This window comes from Ascaphus truei, chromosome 8 (genome assembly GCF_040206685.1).
Source record: "Ascaphus truei isolate aAscTru1 chromosome 8, aAscTru1.hap1, whole genome shotgun sequence".
NCBI lineage: Eukaryota > Metazoa > Chordata > Amphibia > Anura > Ascaphidae > Ascaphus > Ascaphus truei.
The window spans coordinates 50,390,952-50,417,090 of NC_134490.1; the positions used below are offsets into that span (position 1 = coordinate 50,390,952).

Sequence of the window (26,139 nt, forward strand, 5' to 3'; positions counted from 1 at the left end):
AGTTAGAATACGTTCAAAATGGCGGTGTGATTAGCTGTAATAACAAGGCATTGTGAGTTCTAGACACAGTCAGAGGTCAAACTCGTCACAACTTAACCCCTTTAATGTTGGGGGATCAGGAAGGGATTACTCTGTGGGAATTACTTGCTCAGTGTTGTGTTGCTAACCTCTTAAACAAATATACTTTCAAAAGCTTCTTTATAAGGAAAACATTAGAAAAGTAATGTAGAGAAAAATAATAATAATAATAATACCAGTGGTAAATACTCAGGCTAATCGCATTGCCACTGCTGCCTTTAATAAAAGCTCATCACATAACAGTGTGTCAATAGACTTTTTAGCAACTACATATTTGACACTTCTAACACTATTGTGAAGAACTCTTGAGCACGGAAAGGTTTCAACGAGCAGCACAGGGCTGGGGCTGGGGTTGGAACGGCATTTAACATTTTACTACAGACGAATCGCGTTATTCCACATTTGGAATGCCAGCAATTAGCAAACAAAGTTGTTTCAAAATGTGAACTTCAGTGTTAAAGCAGTAAATTAGGAGGACTTAACTCCATAATTCTCCCAAATGTAGTCACCGGGGATTATGTGCCATTACTTAACGTTAATTAAGAAATGCAAATGCGAGATAAAGTAAATCCCCATAGTTGTGTGGCCCGTAAGGGACGAGTCATAAGCCATTCTGTAAAATATGGTCAGGGTTTTTAATGTGCTTTGGAAGCTTTGTTAAAAGTGCTCTAATCAGAGCTCAGAGCGGACCTTGTCTGAGGTCCCAGGCTTATCAGGAATAAACACACACACTCCCTTAATGATCCCAGCATCGGGAGTTATGTGAGTCCAAATGGTGCTTACATCACTGGTGTATTTTGAGATGTTGCTGACATTCTTGAACTGGGGTGTTTCACAGTAGTTAATGCTGTGTCCTTTGCTGTGTTCCAGATCCTTCTTGTACTCCACCTGCATAATGTAGTCAAAGAAAAATTGAACGAGACCCTTATTGGAATTAGCAGTGGTCCTGGTGGCTGTGTCAAATGACCCCGTAGCAGAGGTCCCAGGACTAGTTCTCCTACTCTGCTATGTTAGTGGGCTCAACACTAGCTTCCCAACCCATTAAATTGCAGCACCCTTAGGGACACATTTACATCAACTCCTCTAAAGGCATTATTTACTGGACCAAAAATGACGACATTACCACTATAAAGTTTGTTTCATGCAACACACTGCACACAATGTATTGGTAATTATCATTTCTAGTTTAAGTAATGCTGCCATTGATTCAGAATGAAGAATTCATGAGATACTCAAAATACCATCCATGTAGATGAGAAAAATAGCGTTCTTTAACCACATTCGTGTACATTATATTTTGATGAGTTTGGTAATTGAAAGGAAAGTAATAACAGTGAGGATAGTACACTTTGAGGCACAGGAAATAATGCAAGTTAATGATATTAATGATTGGCGCCTCACTACTTAATGAAGTTAACATGTAGGGTTTTTGTACAATCAGTATCTAGAAAAATAAAAACTAAGAACAAAACATGTGAATTAAACTGAAAATATATCAAATCAATGGAGTTCATAAAACTTGGTGTGAATGAAACATTCTAAAGAGTGGTTTTCATTGGTGGGTGTGTTAAGAGGATAACTAAATGGTGCAGTAAGCACCAATCAATATAGGGTCAATATATGCCTGCTTCTCCACTTTAGGGGTAATTCTATATATACCTCAAAGACGCCATTGGGACAGTGTTCGGACAAAATCCTCTTAGACTTCAATGACGATTTATGGTTGAAAACAGTCCAAATGACTGCTTCGCCGTATATAGAATTTAGCCCTTAGAGTGAAATAAGGTGCTGGGCAAATGTTGAACTGAGCTTTGTACTTGGCTAATATCCCAATCTTGATGTATTATAGGTGTTATGCTAGTAGCCCAAGAGAATAGTTCCTGAATCCTGAATATTGTTGGTCGTTAGAAGAAAATAGACAACGTCGTTGAAAAATTACCAGATGAACTATAGATGAGTATGTGAATGCATTAGTAAGGCATTGCTGGGAGTCCTTCACATCACCATGCCATGTGTAGTTCAGTCTTACCTCACTGACCAGCTTGTTAACACTCTGGGCTTGTTTCAGGCTCAGGTTGTCTTCAGTGGCCAGAGAGTTATAGTGAGCTGCTCCTTTCATTTTTAAGTAATCTTTCTTATACTTGATCTGAAAGACATGATAATAAAGTCAGAAACCTTTCCACTTATTTTGAGTACAGTACAGTAAGCCATTTTATATTAAAGCATGTTCTGTGCTATGGAGAAGTGCTGAATATGAATCCCTAATATTGATGTGTTTTCTTTATATACTGCAAGAAGATACATTTGCCACTCAGAGCACATCACTGACAATTAATAATAATAATAATAATAATAATAATAATAATAATATTAATAATAATACATTTATTGCATATGGCACTTTTCTCCCAATAGGACTCAAAGTTGTGAGTGTTTAATCAGTTAAATAGCTTCTAATGATGATAATAATGCTAACTTTATTTCATATAGCGCTTTTCTCCCAAAGGACTCAAAGCGCGTCACAATTACAGTATAGTGTGCGGTACGCAGCGCATAGGAATGTTACAGGCACAGGTTCCTGCCCAGATCAGCTTACAATCTATGTTTTTGTTTCCTGTTGCACAGGGAGATAAAGTGACTTGCCCAAGGTCACAAGGAGCCAACACCGGGAATTGAACCAGGTTCCCGTAATTAAAACTCAGTATCATTGTTATCAGTCAGTGTCTTTACTCACTGAGCCTTTACTCACTGAGCCTTTACTCACTGAGGCTTTACTCACTGAGCTACTCCTTCAGCCCAGTGTATCCATCAATAACCCAATTCCCTGCTGAAAGTGTGTATGATGCATTGTGTAGATGAGCCTTTCCAGCAGCAAGGAGATAATCATGTTCTGCTTACTGTGGATTTTAATTAGGCAGGACATTACACACAGAGTATATGGCTACTTACATCACTTGCAATGTCATTGGCTTTTTTAGCATGGAGATAAGCTGGAGTGATCATGGCAGGAAAACTTCCTTTGCCCCTATACTCCTCCTCCTCTGTGTAATCCTACGGGGAAGAAATAGGACATTGTTGTTACTTCCATAAAACGAATACTCTGACTGATATGGGAAAAGGATATCCTCCCTGAAAAAATGTGTTGCTGGTTATTAATACTATAAAGAATGTATATACGTGGCACACCAATGCTTAAAGATATAAATAATAATCTTTTATGTTTTGAATATGAAAAGTTTTTTTTTTTTTAACTGTGTGCTGCTAATTGTCCAACTTGTAACAGGCAGATTTATTGGGGGGGGAGGGGGTCATATGACTGCTTAGATGTATAAAAGTAACACCACTATAAGGGATGCATTGGCAGAGTATGCATTGGCATCTTAGAGAGAAGCATCTTAAAGTGATCATCTTTAAGAGAGAATATATAGTTAGACTAGAGGTTGACTAAGTAAGACTGCATCTCTTGCAATTCCACTACACAAGACAACAAACGGTGAGCTACTCTGACCACACTATGATCCGATGCTTGTTAGCCTGCACATCCCCACCCCTGGCTTTACATCTTATTTTACTGCAGCCTCTCCCAACACTGACTGCACACAACTACCCTCAACCCCCTCAACCCTCTGCAAAACTTAATAGGCCCTAGCCTTGCAAAGCAGCAAAACATGTTGACAAGGAAAAGGCACACCTCTGCTGTTTAGTCTGCACACACTCACTTGGCTCACAACAGCTCCATGCAACAGTACCTACCTCTGTGATAATGAACCTGGTATGTACCTCAACATTTTTTTATTTCTTGTGGCCTCATGGAAATGTTACTCTCTCTATCCCTTACAAACTCCTCCCTCCTGGCCCACAACCAACATCACCACACACCCTGGATTACTCAAAAGCTTTGCATTATTTACTGAATGTTGGTGTAGAACTCTGAAAACCAGCACACCAACCACTGCTCACTCTAATGGCAAACATCACAAATTTACAACTTGCAAACAACTACTCAAATGTCTACTCATACTGTTACTCTCTTTAGCAGGTGAAATTGAACTTAACCCAGGCCCTCCCTTTTCAACTCTGTCCCATACCCCTGAGAATACCCCCTTCAAATTCCAAAAAGGTCTATCTGTCGCCCATAAAAATATCCGGAGCCTGCTGCCCAAACTGCATGAACTAAAGGCATGGTGGCTTATGCACAAACCCAGAGCCATTGTTCTCACAGAAACATGGCTAACCCCTAAAACCCCTGATGCAAATATCGCCATTCAGGGATATTCAATTTCTAGGAAAGATAGGTCAAAGAGAGGAGGAGGGGTGTTATTTTATATTGCAGACACCTTACAATATACACTGTTAAATTGCCCCCCAAGCCTACCCTCTTTTGAATCCTAGTTGGCAAAATCTGCCTACCCTTTTCTAAGCCTATCTTGGTTTTTGGCATCTACTGACCCACTAAAGCCCCTCTACAGTCCCTAAATGATATCACCCAGTTTCTGGGCTCCATTTCCTCTCTGCATGAGAAGAGTGAGCTGCTAGTTCTTGGGGATCTCAACTACAATTGGCTCGACCCTAAAAACCACAGAATCCAGATGCAACTCAAGTCACTTAACCTAACGCAACTCATTTTCCAATCCACACGGACAAACCTGAAATCTCACAACCATTCCTTGCTAGACTGGATCCTCTCCTCAAACCCCAGCAGGATCCAATCCTCTGGCATCCTTCCTGGCAATTTCAGTGACCATGCAATAGTGTACTGTGTAAGGAAAATTAAACCACTCCAATCAAGCCCTAAAGTTCTCCTGACTAAAACATTTAGAAACTTTAACCCAGAACGGTTTCTGGCTGACCTTACCAACTGCCCATGGTACAGAATCGACTTAATTCCCGACCCTGATTCTGCGCTCAACTATTTCCAATCCGAGTTCTTAAAACTCTGTGATACCCATGCTCCATTACGCAGGACACCTTCCGTAGGTTACAACTGACCTTAAAGCACTGTACCATTTCAGGAATGCCTTGTGGGAAAGCTACAAAGTAACTGGCACTACCAAGGATCTTAATTACTCCAGATACCTGCGGAATATGTGCACAAGGCAAACAAGACTTGCAAAATCACAATATTACTCTGACAATCTTCACAAGAATAGATCAAACCCAGCTAACATCTGAAATGTTATCAACAATATATCCCAGCCTTCTAGCCATCAACAACCAAGTAATATCACAAACAGGATATTACTCTGACAAATCCCACTTACATTGCAAATGCATTCAATGATTACTTTGTGGGATGTGCTACTAACTTGTTAGCAGAACGCAACCCAAACCACAAACATGAACATCACTCTGTGAGTACCCCTATAGCCCCACCCCCTACCAACACTGCTCACAATTTTCAATTTGTTCCAGTATCCGAAGAGGAGATTACACAAGCGCTCCTCAAATTAAAACTAAGCAGCCAATGTGGACCTGAATTACTGCAATCCAAGTTCCTAAGACTTGGTGCCCCAGCCATTGCCAAACCAATTCTTGCATAATCAACTCTATTCTGTCTGCAGGCCATATCTTTAAGACCTGAAAAAAAGCCAGAGTTGTCCCAATCTTCAAAAGTGGGGTCAAAAACACTGTCTCAAACTACAGGCCAATCTCTCTTCTCACAATCCTATCCAAAGTCATGGAAAAATGTGTTCACTCCCAACTAAGCGATTACTATACCAAGACAAATTTCCCTAGCAAATTCCAATCTCGCTTTCAACTCAAACATGCTATTGTAACTACTCTCCTAAAAGTTTGCAATGAAATCCAGTGTGGAATGGAATGGGGACAACTCACTGGTGCAACATTCCTAGATTCTGCAAAGGCTTTTGATACAGTTGATCATGTTATCCTGCTTAACAAACTCCAGTGCTCTGGAATAGGGAAGCATGCTTTAAACTGGTTTCATTCCTACCTATCGGGTAGATCCCAACATGTGTAGATCTCAGGTTCTAACCCCAACCCCTTGGATATCACCTGTGGTGTCCTGCAAGTCTCTGTTCTGGGGCCCCTACTCTTCTCAGTGTTCATCAATGATCTTCCCACAGCTTGTAAGGGAGCTTCAATACACATGTATGCAGATGACACAATCTTATATGCACATAGCCTTAGCCTCTCCGACCTTGAACACATACTTCAGTCTGACTTTGAGACTTGAAAATTGGATCTCCCAAAACAAACTGTTATTAAACACTGACAAGACTGTAACAATGGTATTTGGGACAAAGGCAACATTTTTAAAGCTGCAATGACTGAGCTCCAGATCAGAACCAATGCTAACACCACCCTAAGGCTGCGTCCACAGTAGCGCTGAGTGGGTGGCGCTTTCTGAGTTTACTTCTTGCAATATTAAGTAGAAGAAACCATCTGCAGAGCTCAAAGGCAAAGTACCTAATGGCGTATGCCTGTGTGAGCATGGTAGGAGATGAAGGAGTGTAAGGAGGGAGAGGGTGTTGGAGAGATAACTGCTAGCCAAACTGAGACCGACCAAGGTCCGTTGCATGTAGTGCAGTGTAGTAGGGATCAGCCTGGAGTGTACAGGTACTCACGATGCAGCCGTCCTCCGTTGCTCTCACTCCCTCTCCCCGTGTCACATGGGTCGAAGGTAAGTGACGTCACTCCCCGGCGCGGGCACGATCCAAAATAACAGGAAGAAGGTCAGCGATCGATGCAGCAGCCGCTCCAAAACACTTGGACTCACCAGGTAAAAATTAAAAGCAGAGCTTTGTTGGGTTACATTAATTTGTCCTGAGTGTTCTCATTTTTAATGTAATCCAACAAAGCTCTGCTTTTAATTTTTACCTGGTGAGTCCCAGTGTTTTGGAGCGGCTGCAGCTGCATCGATCGCTGACCTTCTTGCAATATTAATCCTCATGTCCCTGCTCACGCACTCGTGCGTGGGCACATACTGTAAGCTCTCCCAAGCTTGGTGCTTGGGGAGACAGTTCAATTTGATTTTGGAGCGTAGAGCAAGGTCACATGACCCTGCTCTGACCAATAGTGAGAGAGGCAGTATAGGCTGAGCGGAGAGAGGTGGAAGGGGGAGAGAGGGGAAGGGGGAGGAGAGGGGTGTAGGAGGGAGAGAATGGAGAGAAGGGGTGGAAGGAGAGAATGGGGGAGAGAGGGGAAGGGGGGAATGAGAGAATGGAGGGGAGAGGGAGAGATGGAAGGGGGGAGGATAGGGGTGCAGGGGGGAGAGAATGGAGAGAAGGGGGAAGGAGAGAATGGGTGGAGAGAGGGGGAGGGGAGCAGGGGGAGCAGGGGAGAGAGGGGTGTGGGGAGAGAGGGGGAGGGAGGAGAGAGGGGAAGGGGGGTAGGTGTGGAGAGAGGGGAAGTACACTAGGTGTACTTTACAGGAACAAATCCTCCCTAAGTCTGCTGGTCAGATACTAATGTCTATTATCGACTATGGGGACATAGTTTACGGCTCGGCACCCCAAACCCACCTTAGCAAACTTGATACCCTCTACAATTCAATATGCCATTTTGTCCTCCAATGCAACTACAACACACACCACTGCAAAATGCTCAAAAACTAGATTGGTCATCACTTGAGTCTAGGCGCACAGTTCATCTTTCCTGTCTCGCCTTCAAATTCTTTCTGGGTAAGCTCCTCACCCCTACCACATGCAGCACTTATCATCTGAGATCTGACTCCAGAAGACTGTTCATGGTTCCAAGGTTCAGTAAAGTATCTGGCCGCTCCTTCTCTTACTGTGCACCCCAAAACTGGAACAATCTAACCGGATACTCTCACAGCCACAATCAGTCTAAGTTCTTTCAAAACTAAAGCTGTCTCACATTTGAATCTGGTCTGTAACTGTTACATACGCCTATAATATATATTATCTGTAACTGTGCATGCAATGTCTTGTATATAATGTGTATCCTGTTCATTTATGTAACTGTATTTGTAACCATGTATTATTTGTCTTGGCTCTATGCTCAGGACATACTTGAAAACGAGAGGTAACTCTCAATGTATTACTTCCTGGTAACACATTTTATAAATAAATAAAATAAAAAAATGTAACAGGTTAATACACAATGGTGATGTCATATAATAAATATGCAAAATCCACATTGTCTGACCCCTGGTCAAGGATATGGCCAATGCTGTTAACATGCACCTAGAATTGTTCATTCGAAGTCATCACTGGAATCTCATAACATAAGCACAAGTTATAATGGTTTGTATTGATAATATTTCTAATGTAAAATACATCGAAGCAATGTTTGGCAAAAGGAATATTCCCTATCTGTAATAGACAGTACCACAATACAATCTATGATCCTTCAACTTGGGCACCTACTGTAGCACTGATATAAACCACTAAAACCACATGAACACTATTAGTACAGGCTGCCAAATATACTTCTCGGTAGAAATGGCTTATTTGGGGCATAAAGCTAAGTTATAGCACCTATCCTTTTATATATTGTCCAACAAATGTACATATGGTTACTGTAATGTTTGTATAATAGATAATATATTAACACAGATACTCCAATATGTCTAGGCTGCATTAAAATGGTAAAATAACCAGGACCAGGTCATGTGTGTAGGGTCAAAGACCTTGGATTACTTCTTGTAAGACAATGGATGGATCTACAGAAAGTGGAGTACTGGTTAAATTCTACCAGGAACAGGTTGCTAAGGGAAAAGTTATTATTGTTGAATTATTTTATGTCACAAAATACCTTCAATAAGGCTTTGTTTGCCTTGTAAGATGCTATCAGAGGTGCACTTTTCTCCCTTTGATGTTTTTACGATTTATGCAAATGAAGGGAAGAATCAGGAAGGGAATTGCCATTCTCAGTATGACAGGGAACAAAAACGCAGAACAAGATTGGCAACTGTGCTCTGAAATGCTCCCCTCTCAGTGGTTGTCACATACCTGGCCCAGTGGATCTGCATTTTGTTTTCTAAAAGCCGCATCTGTCACAGCTGTCTGGCTGGCTTTCCCCTTGATCTCTTTTTGATAGTGCTGATGGTATTTTATCTGGCACGGAGATAAGTAGAAACAGTGACAGTTTATATGTTGTATTTCAATGTTCCTCACCTTTTATACGTTTGGGAACAACACTGGGGAACATTAACCATGGTTAAAAAGGACCAGCAAAAGATGTTCTTTAAGATCTAATAAAGTCCAATGGCTAAAGATGAGACGGGTCAAATGTTGTTTCTGGGGCAGATTGTAGCTTTATTGAAGATTCTGATCATTTTCATCTTCATGTTTACGTACAAAAAACTATCTATCCATCATGTGTATCAACTAAATCAAGGTGGTGTCGGTGTCAGTTGTGACATTCTGGTGTTTAGCAGAACATGCTTCCAGCTGTCCTGCCCTAAGGGAAGTGTTGTTGGTTTTTTTTTGCAGTACTGTATATAGGACATTGGTGATTTAGTCAGTTAGTTTGAAATGACTTCGACATGGTGAATTTATTGCTGCTGTTTTGTAAATGGGCAGAGGATGAGACACGCACTCAATATCAATGGTAATAGAGGTGGGGTACTTAGCTGCCGGTGCGCTGGTCCTGGGGAGCTCCTGTAGTCCCAAATGTTCCAGTACAAAGAAGAAGAAGCAGGCACACGGCCTTACTCAAAAGGAGGTTTAATATGCCATAAAGTCCAACGTTTCGGCAGTCAAAGGCCTTCACCGTGAGAAAGGCAGTATTTGACTGCCGAAACGTTGGACTTTATGGCATATTATACCTCCTTTTGAGTAAGACCGTGTGCCTGCTTCTTCTTCTTTGTTTTGTAAATGGGCTCAGAATTTGCTAGCTTTATAAACAGCTGGTCAGTTCTCATTTTGGAAAATTAGAAGAATTGCTAATATGTCTCTTTTTAAAAAGTATACCAACCCAGACCAGCGGCGAAGAAGCATCTCCTAGTGATCCTCATTGACAGTAAGACTATATTATATTTATATTATGTCTTTAAAATTCAAATTTACACTTCACAGTTAGGGGGAGATATCAAAGCAAATTTGGAGCAAAACTGATGCAAAGTGAGCGATGTTTGCATCTTGCGTCTCTTTGCATCAATGTTTAGATTGTAAGCTCTCAGGATCATGGCTCTCGTTACCTTCTGTATCTGTCTATGCAGGTTTATCCTTATTTAGTATGTAACTCTATTTATGTATCTCTGTGCCCCCCCATTGTACGGCGGAATATGTTGGCGCTTTACAAATAACCGATAATAATAATATTGTTAGAGAAGAATTACATAATGCACAGATTGTAATGAGATGTATTAAACTCTGTGTCATTTTTCTTTCTTGTATTTGCATCAAAAAAATATCTGCCATGTGTCGTAAACTTCTCTGGCTGACAACTTGAGTCACATAAGGAAACTCTTACATTTGACACAAATACTAGCATAAAATTGTCTTCTATTTGCCCTTTCACCTTGTTGCATCTTCCCCATAGACTTCTACAATCTTCTAAAGGGAGAGAGTGAGCGAGGCGGTGAAGAAGAATAGAGTCGTTGTAGTGGCTGGAGCTGGGACCAAACCCGAAATATAGGAAGCTCAATACCTACAGTAGACCACAATATCATTCCTTCCTGACCCGAAAGCTTTCTTATGGACATATTAAGAATGTTACTGAGTATAACGGGCTCATTCATCAATGTGTAATAAATTAAATGGTCATTGCATTTTGTTCAAGCTCTTTCGCTTTATGAAGCAAATGTATCTCAAATCGAAGGGACTTGCATTACAAAAGTACTGGATCAGCTTACATACAGTACGTCATTCTTGTGACACTGCTGTATTACTCTATAATGCTTCTTAAATGCAAAGCAAGACCGCCTTAATGCTGTACGTCCCTCCTTGCACCATTACCCGTAATAATTATTCACACTTACATCACTAGCCAGCTCATTGGCCCTCTTGGCTATTAGATACCCCGGAGTTATCAGTGCAGGAAAGCTGCCTTTTCCTCTCTGCTGCTCGTAATCTCCAGTGTACTTCACCTGAAAATTCAACCCATTTAAAAGAAAAATTGAGTATAAATTATTATTTTGCTTGACGATCTGGGAATTGAATACTCCTTACAGTCTGTACGTTGTATGCTGTAGACATGATCTCATGCAGTTATCCAACTATTGTGTGCAAATATTGCAAGTCTATATCTGCATTATTATGCGGCGCTAGAAAACAGTGTGTGCCAGCTGGGATCTGCCTATGGTGACCAGAAGAGACTGCTGTGCCATGTGCTCATTTTATATAGCACACTGAACATTATGTTTAATTTGTGCTGTCTTGGTATGTGGCTTTTGGAACTAGCTCTAGAACAATGCATGTGAGACACAGAGGAAAAGTAAGGCCGCGCTTATAGTCCTGGCGACGGCGACGTCGTGTCAAAACAAGTTTACTTACCCCGTCATGTGCACCTATTGTTGGCGCGACCATGACAGCACGATGGTGCGAAGGCTTGGTCGCGATCGCTGGAAGTCAATCAAATTGATTTTTCTGCGACCGCCGCGTGACATCAGCGGGCACGTGAGCGGTTCAGCCAATGAGGGTGAACCGCAATAGACGGCCACACACCCCGGTCGCCATCTATTGCCTCCTACACTATAGGCAAAAAAACCGCTGCTGCAACGGATGACGTCACAACGTCGCATCGCCATGACTATAAGCGCGGCCTAACACTGGCATCTTCATACTTACATCACTCAGGAGCTGCCCGCCAGCCTTGGCATGTAAAATGTCTTTTGTGTCCACCACACTGGTATACTGGGATACACGTTCGTCATGTCCACGCTTATATTCCACCTATTAAGAGAAGTAGGTGAGGTAGGTAAGGCAAACACTGTAGTGTCTAGAATAGCAACTCCCTGGTTAAATAAACAGTCGCTTTCCTCTTGTATCTCACAATAAGGGATTGACTGGACTGTGTTCCCTGGAAGGATGGGAATAAAGCACAGGTCTCATTAGGTGAGTCACATTATCCCACTGTGCGCAAGGTGCTGCTATGTTATATGTACAAAGTGCAGATTGATCATCAAGATGGAGCAGTAATGGGCAAAGTCATTTCTACTAAAATAGTCATTGTTATTTCTACTAAATTGTAATTTCATGAAACCTGCCCTATGGATAAGAGATTAAACAGGAAGAATACAGTGTCTGGTAATAAATGAAATACAAGAGAAACTACAAATAAAGTAAAAAAAAGGTAGACGTGCAAATGTTGGCAAGTATAGTTCGCAAATCGGTTCTGCAATTATATGGCAACTTTGTAATTTTTGGTAACATTTTTTTTTTTAAAAGGCTACAATTGCTATAAAATGGGCGATACACATTTTTTTACCACCATGTCCTGAAAATAAGGTAAAATAAAAATGTCTCAATTTCCCTAAATGCCACAACTTTCACACATTTATTTACCATGAACCTCGCATATTTTGATTATTGTTTTTCCCCGATCTATGTTTGCAAATAAACAGTCAATTTTGCCGGATTTGAGAACTTGTGTGAGCTTTTGCATGTCTGGTCACAGTAAGGCTGCGTGTATAGTACTGGCTATGGCGACTGCGACATTGCGCAGCACCGTAGCCAGTATATGCAGTCCATCGCGGGTGCCCATAGTGAGCGCGACCGTGACGGCAGATGTCACGCGGTCGCTGGATGTCAAAGGATTTTGACTTCTTCAGCGATTGGCGTGTGACATCTGCGGCACGTGTGCGGTTCACCCAATGAGGGTGAACCACTCACTGCCACGCCTCCACCACGCCCCCCAGTCGCCCTCTCCTGTCTCCTATAAATGCTAAAGGGATGGCGATGGCTGACGTCACGTGGTCACGTCGCCGTAGCCCTAACTATAAACGCAGTCTAAGATGTGCTCCATTTATGGCCCTTTTACTCAGGCATGTAATGAATGCAAATGTTAAACCAGTAATACCACATCATAAACAGTCTATAGCAGGAGTGGCCAACTCCAGTCCTTAAGATCTACCTACAGGCCAAGTTTTCAGAATATCCCTGCTTCAGCACAGGTGGTGCAGTCTTTGACTGAGCCACTGATTGAGCCACCTGTGCTGAAGAAGGGATATCCTGAAAACCTGACCTGTTGATGACTCTTGAGGACTGGAGTTGGCCACCCTTGGTCTATACTGTGATTGGTTACAAGATACTGCATGGGAAACTTTTACATCAGATCTAGTGAATATACTACTATTAAAGATGAAGAGCTGAAAGATCTGTCCCATACCTCTTTCAGTAATAGATTTACTATTAATCTTTTTACCTTCTTCCATACGGGAGAGGCATTCAAAGGCTAACTTCATAGAGCTATAAGCTACGTGCCATCACAATGGTCTCTGTAGCATTATTAATGGATATGCACCTCTACAACTAGAGAGGTCAAGTGAAGTGCTTCTATTTAGCAAAGGATACTGCTTCACATGAGCACTCACTTTATCAGCCAGTCAGTAGCGTGTGTACTGAGTAACTTACATTGCTCGCCAAGTTATTGGCTTTCCTAGCCGATTGATAGGCAGGTGTGATCATAGCAGGGAAGCTGCCTTTGCCTTTCTGCTGTTCATATTCCTCTGTGTACTTCAACTAGAAAGAGACAAGGGGGCATGACACACATTTTAGTTCTTAACGCCTCTCAACTTTTTCACTGCTGGAGTGCTTTGGAGAAAGATTACACTGGTGATTACAATGAGTGAAGAAGATTATCCACAGGGAGGAATGGGCTTAGAAACTAGGAGTTTGGACATGGGGGGGGGGGAAAAGGCAAAAAACAATCATCAAGAATGGACTTACATCACTGAGAGTCTTCTGAGCCTGAGCAACTCGTACCATCTCTGGGTCTGGGACCGTATCAGAGTACCAAGATTTCCCTTCTTCATAAGCAGTTTGATGAGCTTTCTGCAAATAAAGCACATACTGTACAAACTAATGGAGGCCTGGAAGCTCCTTCACCTGCACCCCCCCCCCCCCCAACCACGGCACATCCCAGAACCCCGCTTTCCTAAGGGAGTGTGAATGTTGTAAAAGTGGTTTGTAGCTTCTCCCTGCTCCCGTAGCTGCTGTTACATACTGCCCAGCTCCTCTCCTGTGCTAATCACAGGTCCTTAGGATGAGAAGAGAAGCGGGACCGTATCAGACAGCTTTCCGGAGGGTATGGGGAGGTACTCCTACCTGCGTCAGCAATGCCCCTGCTGCCTGTGCACCAGGGAAAAGGCAAAAGGCAAAGCCTCTTCAATTTTAATCTCTATATACAGTATACCTACGTATATATACATACGCACATTCCTTTAGAAGGCTCAATGCCTGCAAATGCCTTGAGTATATCACATTGCTCAGCACTGGTATAAACCCAATGATGTGAAATTCCATAAAGATTGGTGTCCCACTCACAGGAGAATGATCTTTTACATATTGTGTTGGGAAACTTTTCCTAATTTACATAAACAATTGGTATTTCAACACAAGGAGCATACCTGGCTGATCAGTTTTTCTACTTTACAAGCTTGCTCCAGCTCTCGGGACGTCATATCCCAATTAAAAACAGACTTGAATCGCTCTCCTTCTTCTCGATATTTAATCTGCAAAGGAATGTATATTTTCTTAATACTTAGCAGAATCAGACAACACTACGTCACAATATTTATATTTCGGTCTCCATTACTGCCAGAGGAGCCGGTTAAAGGGTTAAAAGCTAACAAAATAAGTATTGCTTGGTCTGCAGCTTTAAACTGCAAGCTGCCTGTAAACCATCAGCGACTCCCATGGCTGATAACCCAGCCAATGCCGGTCACAAGCCCGGATGAAAAATGGGGAGTGTTGGATTCCGTGGCGACAGAACAGGAAAATTAGCCAAAAACCCAATGGCAGGACAACAATTACAAAGCGTGGAAACACTAGAGGACGTAATGAACATCCGTCCGCTGGCCTCTACAAAGCGATGTCGTTTACAGAGCATAATTTAAAAAAAATCCATGGTTGATAGCAATTCCGTGATAATAACACATTTCAATAGCAACTTTTTTTTGGGTGGGGGGGATATTACTGTTATGTTGGTATATTGCCTAACTCTACTGGCCACCACTCATTCCCAATGGCTGTGCTTCTCAACTGAAACTTGATCATACTCATGGGTAGAAATGTTTGGCCCTGTCTCAGTTCACTTTGCCAACTAATTTTAATAGAAATTTGCCGAATTTTTAATTTGTTGATTCACAGATTAAAAACTGAGCACGCCTACATTTATATGTGTGTGAATAGGCACAAAATTCTGCCCAAATTGCTACATTTAACAACATTTGCTCATATTCTCTGCCCTATTCAACATTATATGTTAATATTCAATCACCATTTTTATTTCCATTACATATCTGTGAAAGTTGGGGCACTCTAAGTAACATACTCACAGTTGGTGATTTACTGCAACGTTTTACATCGTCTCATGCTGCGAATGTACAAATTACACAAATGTACCAGGTTCTGCCCATCTTTACTCAATAGTACTGATATATTTACAAGGCTAAACTTCCTCTACTACTTTAATCAAAAGGAATATGCTACATGACTTCTCTACAAGCATACCTACAGTATCCAAAGTGTATGCATCTATAAAGACTGATCATGTAATGATCTTCAGACCACTGCTTTTTAGGTGAGAATACACTTGCATATTGGTCACTATGTCCCTATAGCCCTTTTGCATGGCAGTCCCCCCTAGCAGTGAAAGGGTTAAATATGTAATGGTGATGAAAGAGTACTACGTTACTCGGGGAAGAGAAAGGGGAACCCATTTATCAATATCTCCCAGCTGCAAATATATGGAGAAACCCTCCTGCTAAATTTTTTTGATTGTCCCACCCATTGGAAGTGAATAAAAGAGACAACGTGAATATTACGTGACTCGTTCATTAACTCTTTCCTGTACCACTCATGGCTGACAAGTGTTCTGTGTTTTATTCGTTTTGACAAAGGGGTACATACATGGCACACATATCAAAATAAGTATATTAAGTCAGTGGTTCTCAACTCCAGTTCTCAAGTCCCACCAACAGGTCAGGTTTTAAGCTATCAGGTCAGCTAGACCTGCATAAGAACAGGTGGCTCAATCAGTGGCTCAGTCATTATCATTGAGCCATCTGTTCTATGGCAGGGGTATCCTTAAAACCTGACCTGTTGATGGGACTTGAGGACTGGAGTTGAGCTCTTCTGTGTTAAGTAATCTGATTTTTATTTGTCAACTTTTCAGTCTGACCTGTGATTGAAAGGAACAGGTGCTGCTGTTGGTGGAAGGGAAGCATTATTAGACACATGGTCACTAAGCCTCCACATAACAAGCTCTCAAATCACAACCATGAAACAGAAATAGAGTGTGAAGTAATACCCAGGCACATTCCAGAACAAGGCTTCACCCAGCCAGAGGGGGGACTGGCTGCATTGTTTCAACACAAAGTCTTATTAAATTGTGTCTGGCCTTGAAGTCAGGTGTATGGCTGTAATTATAACGGCAGTCAAAATACTAATAGTACTAAATACTGACATTGTATGCAGGTCGTTGTTATTAATTCATGTTTCAGAAATATAGAAAGCCAACCACTTACATATGTATATTCTGCAGTCCCTAAAAGTGTCTAGCTCTCATTTTAATGTTAAATACATGTTTGCAATTCATTGTCTTACTAAACGTTTCCATTGCATAAATATGCTAAGTACACTGGAGGTAAAAAGTAGTGTGTCAGGAATTGAACCCATGACCTTATATAGAATTTAGTACGAGAGAAATTTAGATTCTTTTTAAATGAGTGAGTAGGATCTTTAGCAGAATTAGAGTTAATATCATGACATGCAAAGAGTTATATACCGACCCAGGAAAAAACAAATGAGCAAATTATTTTCCATTTCAAACCAGGCAGGTGTTCAGCCTTTTGTGGCAGCGATAAACTGGTGAATTGATAGTCATCACAAAAAAACAGGTATTGAAACTTTTTCAGTTCCATAGTAGATGAGGTTGAAAAAAAGACATACAGTATGTCTTTCAAGTTCAACCTGATATTTAGAAATTCAATTAAAAATCCACTAGAAATCACTGGATAGCATCCAAAGTTACCCAGAGATCCCCAAATACAGTACTTTGATTTTCCACTGTTACTTCCACACATTCATTTTTGGTTATGCTATTTAAGCTGAGACGGTGAATTGCCCACAAGTCTTATTCCTGTTTTCTAAACATCCTAATGCAGTGTTTTTTATTTTTATTTTATTAGCACAGTACTTTTGCAGTGATAATAGTACTTCTAACACTAAAAGGGGTTCCATTGCAAAGGAGATTGGAACCGTTTTTTATATTTGTACTGTACCTGTATGGTCCAAATACTGTACACTATTTAATGGAGAAAAATGTAAGTACTCACCTCACTTACTGCTTCTGACTGTTTTTTCACATGGATGTTGACAGGCGTCTCGTAAACGCTGGTAAAAGTGTTGTTTTTGGGATTGTGTCTGCAGTGCAGAAAAATAAACAATACCATACATCAGTAGATCCCAGTTTTTTTTCCCACAAGGATCTCTCTTTCATACAGTTTGTTACCGCGTCGCCAAAGGTTTAACAACAGTCTAGTGAGCGGCAGATCATGTAAAACTGGGTAGAACCTAACTGAGCTATACAAGTGAGTCTGATACCTTCAATCATAACCACAGACCCCATGTTGAGAACCCCACTGATAATCTGTCCCCTCCATATCAAGTTCAAGTTCCACCCAACGTAGAATAACAAAGCTCCTATAAGGAATATCGGAGCTTGATCGGGGTTACCGCCTTTTATTTGAATGGTTTTTAAAAACAATTGAGCACTGATACCCGTTATCAGAGATTTAGGAATCCTCCCCTCCCCCCCCCCCCCCCATAAAGTGAAAGCAAGTAACATAATCTATATAATTTTAACATGTATTTCACAAAAAAGGACATGTTGAATAGGATTTCAAATATAGGCCTGAAAAATAGACCAGCTAGTGGAGACCAGCTAATGGAGAGCTTAAGATGTACCAAACCGAGAAACAGAATACTTCAGTGACCAAGTTTGGGATTTAAAGCGGGTCTTGGAAAATTCATAATATTTATGGGACATAAGCATTAATTATTACTTAAATATACATAAGAATAAAACATAGAAAACGACTTCTGGGAGATCAGTACCACATTCATTGGGAATGGAATAAAGATATATTTGCACTGTTATACGTTAGCTACAGTATGTTATGTTACAGTGTATATGATCAGCACTGCTGTATATGTAAACTAATCACAATGGTAATGGCTATTACATACAGGATGTCATGCACCATATAACGTGGGTCATCTTATTTATACATCCTTTTCTTAGCATCTTGTCGTTGGCAATAATTCCCATAACGTTTGCAAGTGAACCAGTAATATGAAAGCATTTCACGTATGGATTCTCTGTAAGAGACTTCTTTGAGAAGTGAATAAACAAATAAGAAAACAGCATTAACTGGCAGGAAGTATATGCACTTACGCCTGGCAGTACGGCTTCTTCTGGTAGCTGACAAAGTTATTTACAGTAAGTATCATCTTGCAAATCTCACAGTGGAAACAAGCTTTGTGCCATATCTAGGAAGGGAAAATAAGTTAAGCAATAATGCCTGATATACCTTGTTAGTGTGATTTGTATGCATCATTAATAGTATATCTTTTTCACTTAACCCTTTAAAAGTGTTTATAAACATAAGATTTGCAAATTCCAAAGAAAAACATTTTTTTAACCTCAAAGCTCCTTATTCAGGGAGTTTGTATATAAATGACTAGAACATCTCACATGCTTGTCAGTTAACTCCAAATTCTCAGCACAGATCGGTTCAGTTCTGTTTTTTTAGCTCAGACCATGCGCATACTGGAATTCCCAGTTCTCTTAAATACAAAGCAAAGGGATAAACCCCAGAGTGTGGAGGTAAAAAGACGTGAGCTTTAAAACTACTACTGACAAAGGCCGTCTTCAAAATGTGTTGTTTATTGACAGGTGAGTTTAAGGAATTAATCTGAGCACATATATATTGTTGCACATTTTACTAATGATATCAACTCCATTAAATTCTTTATGCTAGAGATTCTCAAATTGTGGCCATCGAACCACTAGTAACAAGTGAGGACGAAACTGAACCATTGAGCTTCCTATTTATCCTAAAGCGGCCATTCCCCTTTTGATTTTTTTAAGATTTCTTCACAATACCATACATTTGGGTGACTGTTTAGTTTTCATCTGTCTTTTTCTGTATTTTAAATCTAAAACAATGAACACAACACCTAAATTAATATGGCACTAAGCCCCTTTCCCTGATATTAGTAAACCACAGAGAACAGAGAAGATTAAAATCAACCTTTTTTCTAATGAGATGCTTTGAAGTCTGCCAGTGCCAGGGTAACAGCTCTCAGCTGCTGGGTGGAGTACAGAAAGAGAGCTACGTGGCAGCAGTTGCCAGGTGAACACTGAACACCATACTGTAGGCTTTGGGCCTTTTAAAAAAACACAACATTAAAAAGGTCCCTCAACCTTTCAGCACCGTAACATGTGCACTCCCCGATGTGGGGACAGAAGAGTTAGTCTTCTGCTTCCGTTTCTACTGTGCTCATCGCAGAGTGCAGTGAGCGTTATCTCACCTAGAAACAAACAAGACAAGTGAACTGGATATCACCAGCCAGCCACAGCCCGGTGGCCTTGGAGGACAGATAAGAGATATCTAGAAGATCTCTACGTTAAAATAAACCAACCGAGTTGTCAGCGACCAAGAAAAGATGGAGAATTCCAGTTTTTATGCTATCTGCATTAATTTTTTTAACATTATATTGTATTTGCCGACTGTGTACCAAAGTAAACAGTGGCAATCTTCTTCATCTAGTATCCATCCCCACAAGAGTAAGACTTGGTTTCCGTAAAGAAGACCACCCTCAGGATTTGACATTCCCTGCACGTTTTCCATGATAAATAGAAAAGAAGACAGTTGATACACTTTGGTGCCATTGAGGAGGTGGGAAACAGTGGTTAAGCCGCTGACACTGATGTTCTTATGCTGCTGGTCTTTAATACATCAGCTTGTAAATGCAATCCAAACCTCAGTTAAGTCACCTGTAATGGTATCATTATAATTGTATTGTTCCTTTGTTCCTTTCTCCTATGTGAGGGGGGGGGGGGGGGGGGTAGGCTGACAGACATATTACAGCAACAGCAATGTGCACCCCCACAGCTGGATGTATAAATGCCTCTGAAGTAAACATATACAGCCCTTCAGAATTAAAGGCATTGCATACACAATATGTTATCGATGAGAAATGTTTACTTATCTGTAATATTACACCAGTGATGTTAAAAAAAAAAAGAAATTCAATTAAAAAACATTACACAGCCCTCAAAATCCCAATGACCTGTTCACTAACCTGATCTATACAGGTAGTCTTCTCTGCAGGGTAAACGCCAAAGCCACACCGGGCACAAGGTAGCACATTCATTTTGAAAACAGGACAGGAAAGCCAACCACACAATAGTTAATGGCACAACAACTTATGCAGGTGACAGAGGCTGATATAACCGCAGATCCAGATCCAGTAGCTTGGTTCAGTTGACAGCAAACACCAGCTCACATTAACGTCCCGATCCCAAATCCAACTCGCCTACTGTGACTGACCTTCTGCCCAGTGTCAGATCGCATTGGCTTTTAAAGCTGCCAGTTATGAAGAGTTTCTATTTCTGCAATCCTGGAAGTGTATGTGGAGTGACGGAAGAAGGGAACCGGGGGGGGGGGGGGGGGAAGAGAGGAGAGGGCAGACGGAGAACTCCTCAATGACTGGCTTTTCTAAAAAGGAGAGTGAAGTCACCCAATGCCCTAAAAGAATTTCATGCAATAACATCTTTAAGTGCAGTCATTTAGTATTTCTGTAATATCACTAATATTTAGTTATAATTGGGGATGTGTAAAGCTGTATCAACTGTGGTTCGTGAACTTTATCACAAAGTAGCCATTGACTTTTATACCTCCCAAAACACTCTTCTATACAACATGTGGAAAGATACGTGTAAACACACCTGAGGTGCCTGGGAAACAATACAATTTGCATATTCAAATTAGCTTATTACCCAAGAATCTCAGGTGTATTTTCAGAAATATCTCTCCCTCTCCAGTGAAGCCAGATTTCAGGGTCGTTGTGAATTTTAGCAAAATGTAAAAATGCTTGCAAAATGTTTCCACGGAAAACCAATTTTGCAAAGTGCTGTGAAACAATGTGCACATCTCTAGTTATAATGAACAAAGGAGGTAATACACTAAATAGCAATATCTGTGTTAATCTTTAGCCAAGACCCCCCTGCATTCACATCACTTGTGCTCCCCTTGATTTTTAAGCAGCAATCCCACCTACTGTTTTATTTAATCTATTTTGAAATAATTCAAACCAGGGGGTCCTATGGACCTGAATCGCATTATTGTTAGCTCCGGGGACCCCTCTTCAGATACTTACTTTCAGTTTCTGTTTTTTCGTTCCTTTTTGGGAATTCAAAATGGACAACAAATCTTGTGGATCTCGTTGTCCAATAACAGCAACACCTTTGGGGTAATGAAGTTGCAGCTTTCTCTTGGATCATACTGCTGGCCATCTTTGAATTTATAGCAAGAACACCGGGAAAAAAACCTGTAAGCATCTCAGGAATTGGGAGGGGGGGGGGGGGGGTTCCTCGGAAATTTAGTGATTTTTCTGCAAGATATAACGAGAAATAAAAGTGTATATATAATGGTAATAAGACACCTCCCTGCACCAGAAGATACCACCCAGCACAAGAAGACACCTCCCAGCACCAGAAGACACCTCCCAGCACCAGAAGACTCCTCCCAGCACTAGAAGAGACCAACCAACACCAAAAGATACCACCCAGCACCAGAAGACACCACCCAGCACCAAATGACACCTCCCAGCACCATAAGACACCTCCCAGCACCAGAAGACTCCTCCCAGCACTAGATGAGACCACCCAACACCAGAAGATACCTGCCAGCACCAGAAGACACCTCCCAGCACCAGAAGACACCTCCCAGCACCAAACAATACCCCCAGCACCAGACGATACCTCTTAGCACAAGACAATACCACCAAGCACCAGAAGACTCCTCCCAGCACCAGAAGATACCTCCCTGCACCAGACAACACCACCCAGCACCAGAAGACACCACCCTGCACCAGAAGACACCACCCAGCACGAGAATACACCTCCCAGCACCAGAAGATACCTCCCAGCACTAGACGACACCTCCCAGAACCAGAAGACACCACCCAGTACCAGAAGATACCACCTAGCACCAGAAGACACCTCCCAGCACCAGAAGATACCACCCAAAACCAGAACACACCTCCCAGCATCAGAAGACTCCTCCCAGCACTAGAAGAGAACCCCCAGCACCAGAAGATACCTCCCAGCACCAGACGACACCTCCCAGAACCAGAAGATACCACCCAGTACCAGACGATACCACCCAGCACCAGACGACACATCCCAGCACTAGAAGATACCTCACAGCACCAGACAGAAGACACCTCCCAGCACTAGAAGATACCTCACAGCACCAGAAGACACCTCCAGCACTAGAAGATACCACACAGAACCAGAAGACACATCCCAGCACCAGAAGATACCTCCCAGAACCAGAAGACACCCCCAGCACCAGAATATACCATCCAGCACCAGACGATATCACACAGCAAAGAAGATACCACACAGCACCAGAAGATACCTCCCAGCTCCAGAAGATACCTCCCAGAACCAGAAGACACCACCCAGCACCAGAAGACACCTCCCAGCACCAGAAGACACCTCCCAGCACCAGAAGACTCCTCCCAGCACTAGAAGAGACCAACCAACACCAAAAGATACCACCCAGCACCAGAAGACACCACCCAGCACCAAAAGACACCTCCCAGCACCAGAAGACACCTCCCAGCACCAGAAGACTCCTCCCAGCACTAGAAGAGACCACGCAACACCAGAAGATACCTGCCAGCACCAGAAGATACCTCCCAGCACCAGAAGACACCTCCCAGCACCAGAAGATACCACCCAGCACCAGCAGATACCTCCAAGCACCAGAAGATACTAGCAAGCACCAGAAGACACCACCCAGCACCAAAAGACATCTCCCAGCAACAACAAAACCTCCCAGCACCAGAAGACACCTCCCAGCACAAGAAGATACCACCCAAAACCAGAAGACACCTCCCAGCACCAGAAGATACCTCCCAGCACCAGATGAAACCTCCCAGAACCAGAAGACACCACCCAGTACCAGAAGATACCACCCAGCACCAGAAGACACCTCCCCGCAGTAGAAGATACCTCACAACACCAGACAGAAGACACCTCCCAGCACTAGAAGATACCTCACAGCACCAGAAGACACCTCTCAGCACTAGAAGATACCACCCAGAACCAGAAGATACCTCCCAAAACCAGAAGACACCCTCAGCACCAGAAGATACCATCCAGCACCAGAAGATATCACACAGACCCAGAAGATACCACACAGCACCAGAAGAAACCTCCCAGCTCCAGACGATACCACCCAGCACCAGAAGACACCTCCCAGCACCAGAAGACACCTCCCAGCACAGGAAGATACCTCCCAGCACCAGAAGACACCTCCCAGAACCAGAAGATACCACCCAGCACAAAAAGATACCACCAAGCACCAGAAGATACCACCCAGCACCAGCAGATACCTCCCAGCACCAGAAGATACCAGCAAGCACCAGAAGATATCACACAGCACCAGAAGAAACCTCCCAGCACCAGAAGAAACCTCCCAGCACCAGACAATACCTATCAGCACCAGAAGACACCACCCAGCACTAGAAGATACCACACAGCACCAGATGACACCACACAGCACCAGAAGATACCTCCCAGCTATAGATGGGCACACATGCCGAGATCCACTTCGCCCTGTTGCGCTATACCTTTTCAATAAGTTAAAAAATGTCCCTATAACCTTTATAAAGTTCTGATTTCACTGGAGCGTGTCCGAGTTCTAGCAAAATAGGCTCAAACTAGCCCAACGTCTAGGGATATTTGCAGATTTCACCAGGGAATTTATATTCAAACAACATCCAGCCCGCGAAATAGGGCTTTTTCTCTGGAAAAAAACAACATATTTTAGGCTTTGGACTTGAGTTTGTCTTTTACTGGGCGAACTCCTTGGCATGCCAGGGCCCATCATGTACCAGTTATGTCATGTGAGCACTCTAATGGTTAAGGTTTCTGGCACATGCAGGTGCTTTATGGCATAACACCGCTTAGTAAATATGGGTCGTCATGTTGTTCATGGCAATAAAACATTTTAAAAGTAATGGTTATGATATCATCAACTAAGCCAGGCAAATTATTTTAAGAGCACCACTGCACTGTCAGGGACTGTGACTCCGGAACTCTTGATGTCATAGGAACAGAATAGATTAAGCATGGCAATTAAGTTATGTCACTGTCATGCTATCCAATGACAGAGAGATGATGTGTACGTCCTACACCATTTAAACTATATCTGTGTGTCAGGTCTCCCTGTGTTGATGGCATTCACTTAAATATGGTGATGAACCACATGCTGGACATATTAATACCACCGGTACCACCAGCAGTTCAGCTTTTAAATAAAATGTATGTTTTTAAAAAAAATTAAAAAAAAACTATGACACTTTCCTATAGAAACATTTATCTGAAGTTACTGTAGAAATGTGATTTATATAAACCTAATTATTCAGTCACGGTGCCTGTTTTAAGTAAAAACAATGGACATTTCCCAGATTTTCAATAACAATTTAAATTATTTGTATTTGTCTGATTTTTAAATAAAAAAATGGGCAAACTACCTCATTTTAAGCTATTATTCACATAAGTTTGGTTCTACCTGTATGTACAGTAGGGATACACCTTTGCCACCTCTGCCTAGTACCTTATAATATACTGTTACAGAGATGAGTGACACTTTAGCTGACGTTTGTGAGCCAGGCACCCTTTACATACTGTCAAAAAAGTGGTATTACGGTGCTCCTTATTTTAGAGTGTTGCAACGGTGCTCATATACAATAAAAAATAAAAATGTGCAATAAGTCATATTATAATGGTGTTCGTGAAATAATTAACACAATATTAAGTGATAAATAATGTGATAAAAGATGCTGCTCAACCCTCTTGAAGAAAAGGTTTCTTTTTTCTTCTTCTGTATACTTACCTCAACTGTAATATCGATGCCACATATATATAGTGGGAAAGGCTTCAATACATCCTGCAAAGGGCGAGTTTCCATTTGTCTGATATCCTAGATTAAGAATAAGTAGGAAATTGATTACACTATGTAGTCTTTATTTTTCATTTCATGGTGATATCTGCGCTCCCCAAATGTTCTGAACCCTTTACATACTGCCATTTTCCCTAAATATTGTAACAATCTGTGACATTTTGTGCTCTGTGACTTGTGACCTGACCTGAGAAAATGTCTCAAAATGCAGAACGGTGAAAAATGTGGCGAAGCCCATTTTAAGACATTCAAACATCTCTTACTGTGAATCCGCTTCCCTGTACTGGTAAAGATTTCTATTCATTTGAATGGCGCTGATCTCCTCCCCAGCTCTGGGAAGTAAGGATTTGTTGCAAATGGGTAGAGTTGCATTTGCCTCTTTAACCTTGGAAATGTTCTCTAGTTACAACTTTTTGGTGACCTTCCTCAGGTCTTCAATACAATATATTTTGTACTGTAATTATGTTGCAGGTAATTATATATCTTACTATTGTAGATCCACCACTTATATGAGACGCTGGCCGTATCTATGCTATGGCTACATTAACTCTGTTTAATATTTTGAAATTATTACAAATGGTTTAAGTTTTTTTTAATTTCTTGATCTCCACTTAACCTAGGGAGACCCAGAGCTCCCAGAAAGTTAACGAACCACAGTGCACCTACAGTAACAGCCCTAGTCTAAACTCACCAGTGGGTGAGCG

The 26,139-nt window shown here is 41.7% G+C and overlaps 1 protein-coding gene and 1 long non-coding RNA gene across 2 annotated transcripts in view; both read right to left on the reverse strand.

Annotated features, from left to right (window-relative positions):
* NRAP (nebulin related anchoring protein) overlaps positions 1 to 20,819 on the reverse strand; it is a 56,215-nt gene extending 35,396 nt beyond the window's left edge. Inside the window, exons 1-12 of the mRNA XM_075611936.1 lie at positions 20,541 to 20,819; positions 18,628 to 18,722; positions 17,507 to 17,594; positions 14,576 to 14,680; positions 13,896 to 14,000; positions 13,581 to 13,688; positions 11,796 to 11,900; positions 10,988 to 11,095; positions 9,015 to 9,119; positions 3,028 to 3,129; positions 2,108 to 2,224; positions 862 to 966 (exon numbers count right to left, since the gene is read on the reverse strand). Coding sequence (XP_075468051.1) covers positions 862 to 966; positions 2,108 to 2,224; positions 3,028 to 3,129; positions 9,015 to 9,119; positions 10,988 to 11,095; positions 11,796 to 11,900; positions 13,581 to 13,688; positions 13,896 to 14,000; positions 14,576 to 14,680; positions 17,507 to 17,594; positions 18,628 to 18,722; positions 20,541 to 20,612 — 1,215 coding nt within the window. The 5' untranslated portion in view covers positions 20,613 to 20,819. The remainder of the gene's footprint in view (positions 1 to 861; positions 967 to 2,107; positions 2,225 to 3,027; positions 3,130 to 9,014; positions 9,120 to 10,987; positions 11,096 to 11,795; positions 11,901 to 13,580; positions 13,689 to 13,895; positions 14,001 to 14,575; positions 14,681 to 17,506; positions 17,595 to 18,627; positions 18,723 to 20,540) is intronic.
* Positions 20,820 to 21,553: 734 nt separating this feature from the next.
* Positions 21,554 to 26,139, reverse strand: part of LOC142501693 (uncharacterized) — a 33,438-nt gene continuing 28,852 nt past the window's right edge. Inside the window, exons 2-3 of the long non-coding RNA XR_012803539.1 lie at positions 25,370 to 25,456; positions 21,554 to 21,851 (exon numbers count right to left, since the gene is read on the reverse strand). This is a non-coding gene — a long non-coding RNA (uncharacterized LOC142501693). The remainder of the gene's footprint in view (positions 21,852 to 25,369; positions 25,457 to 26,139) is intronic.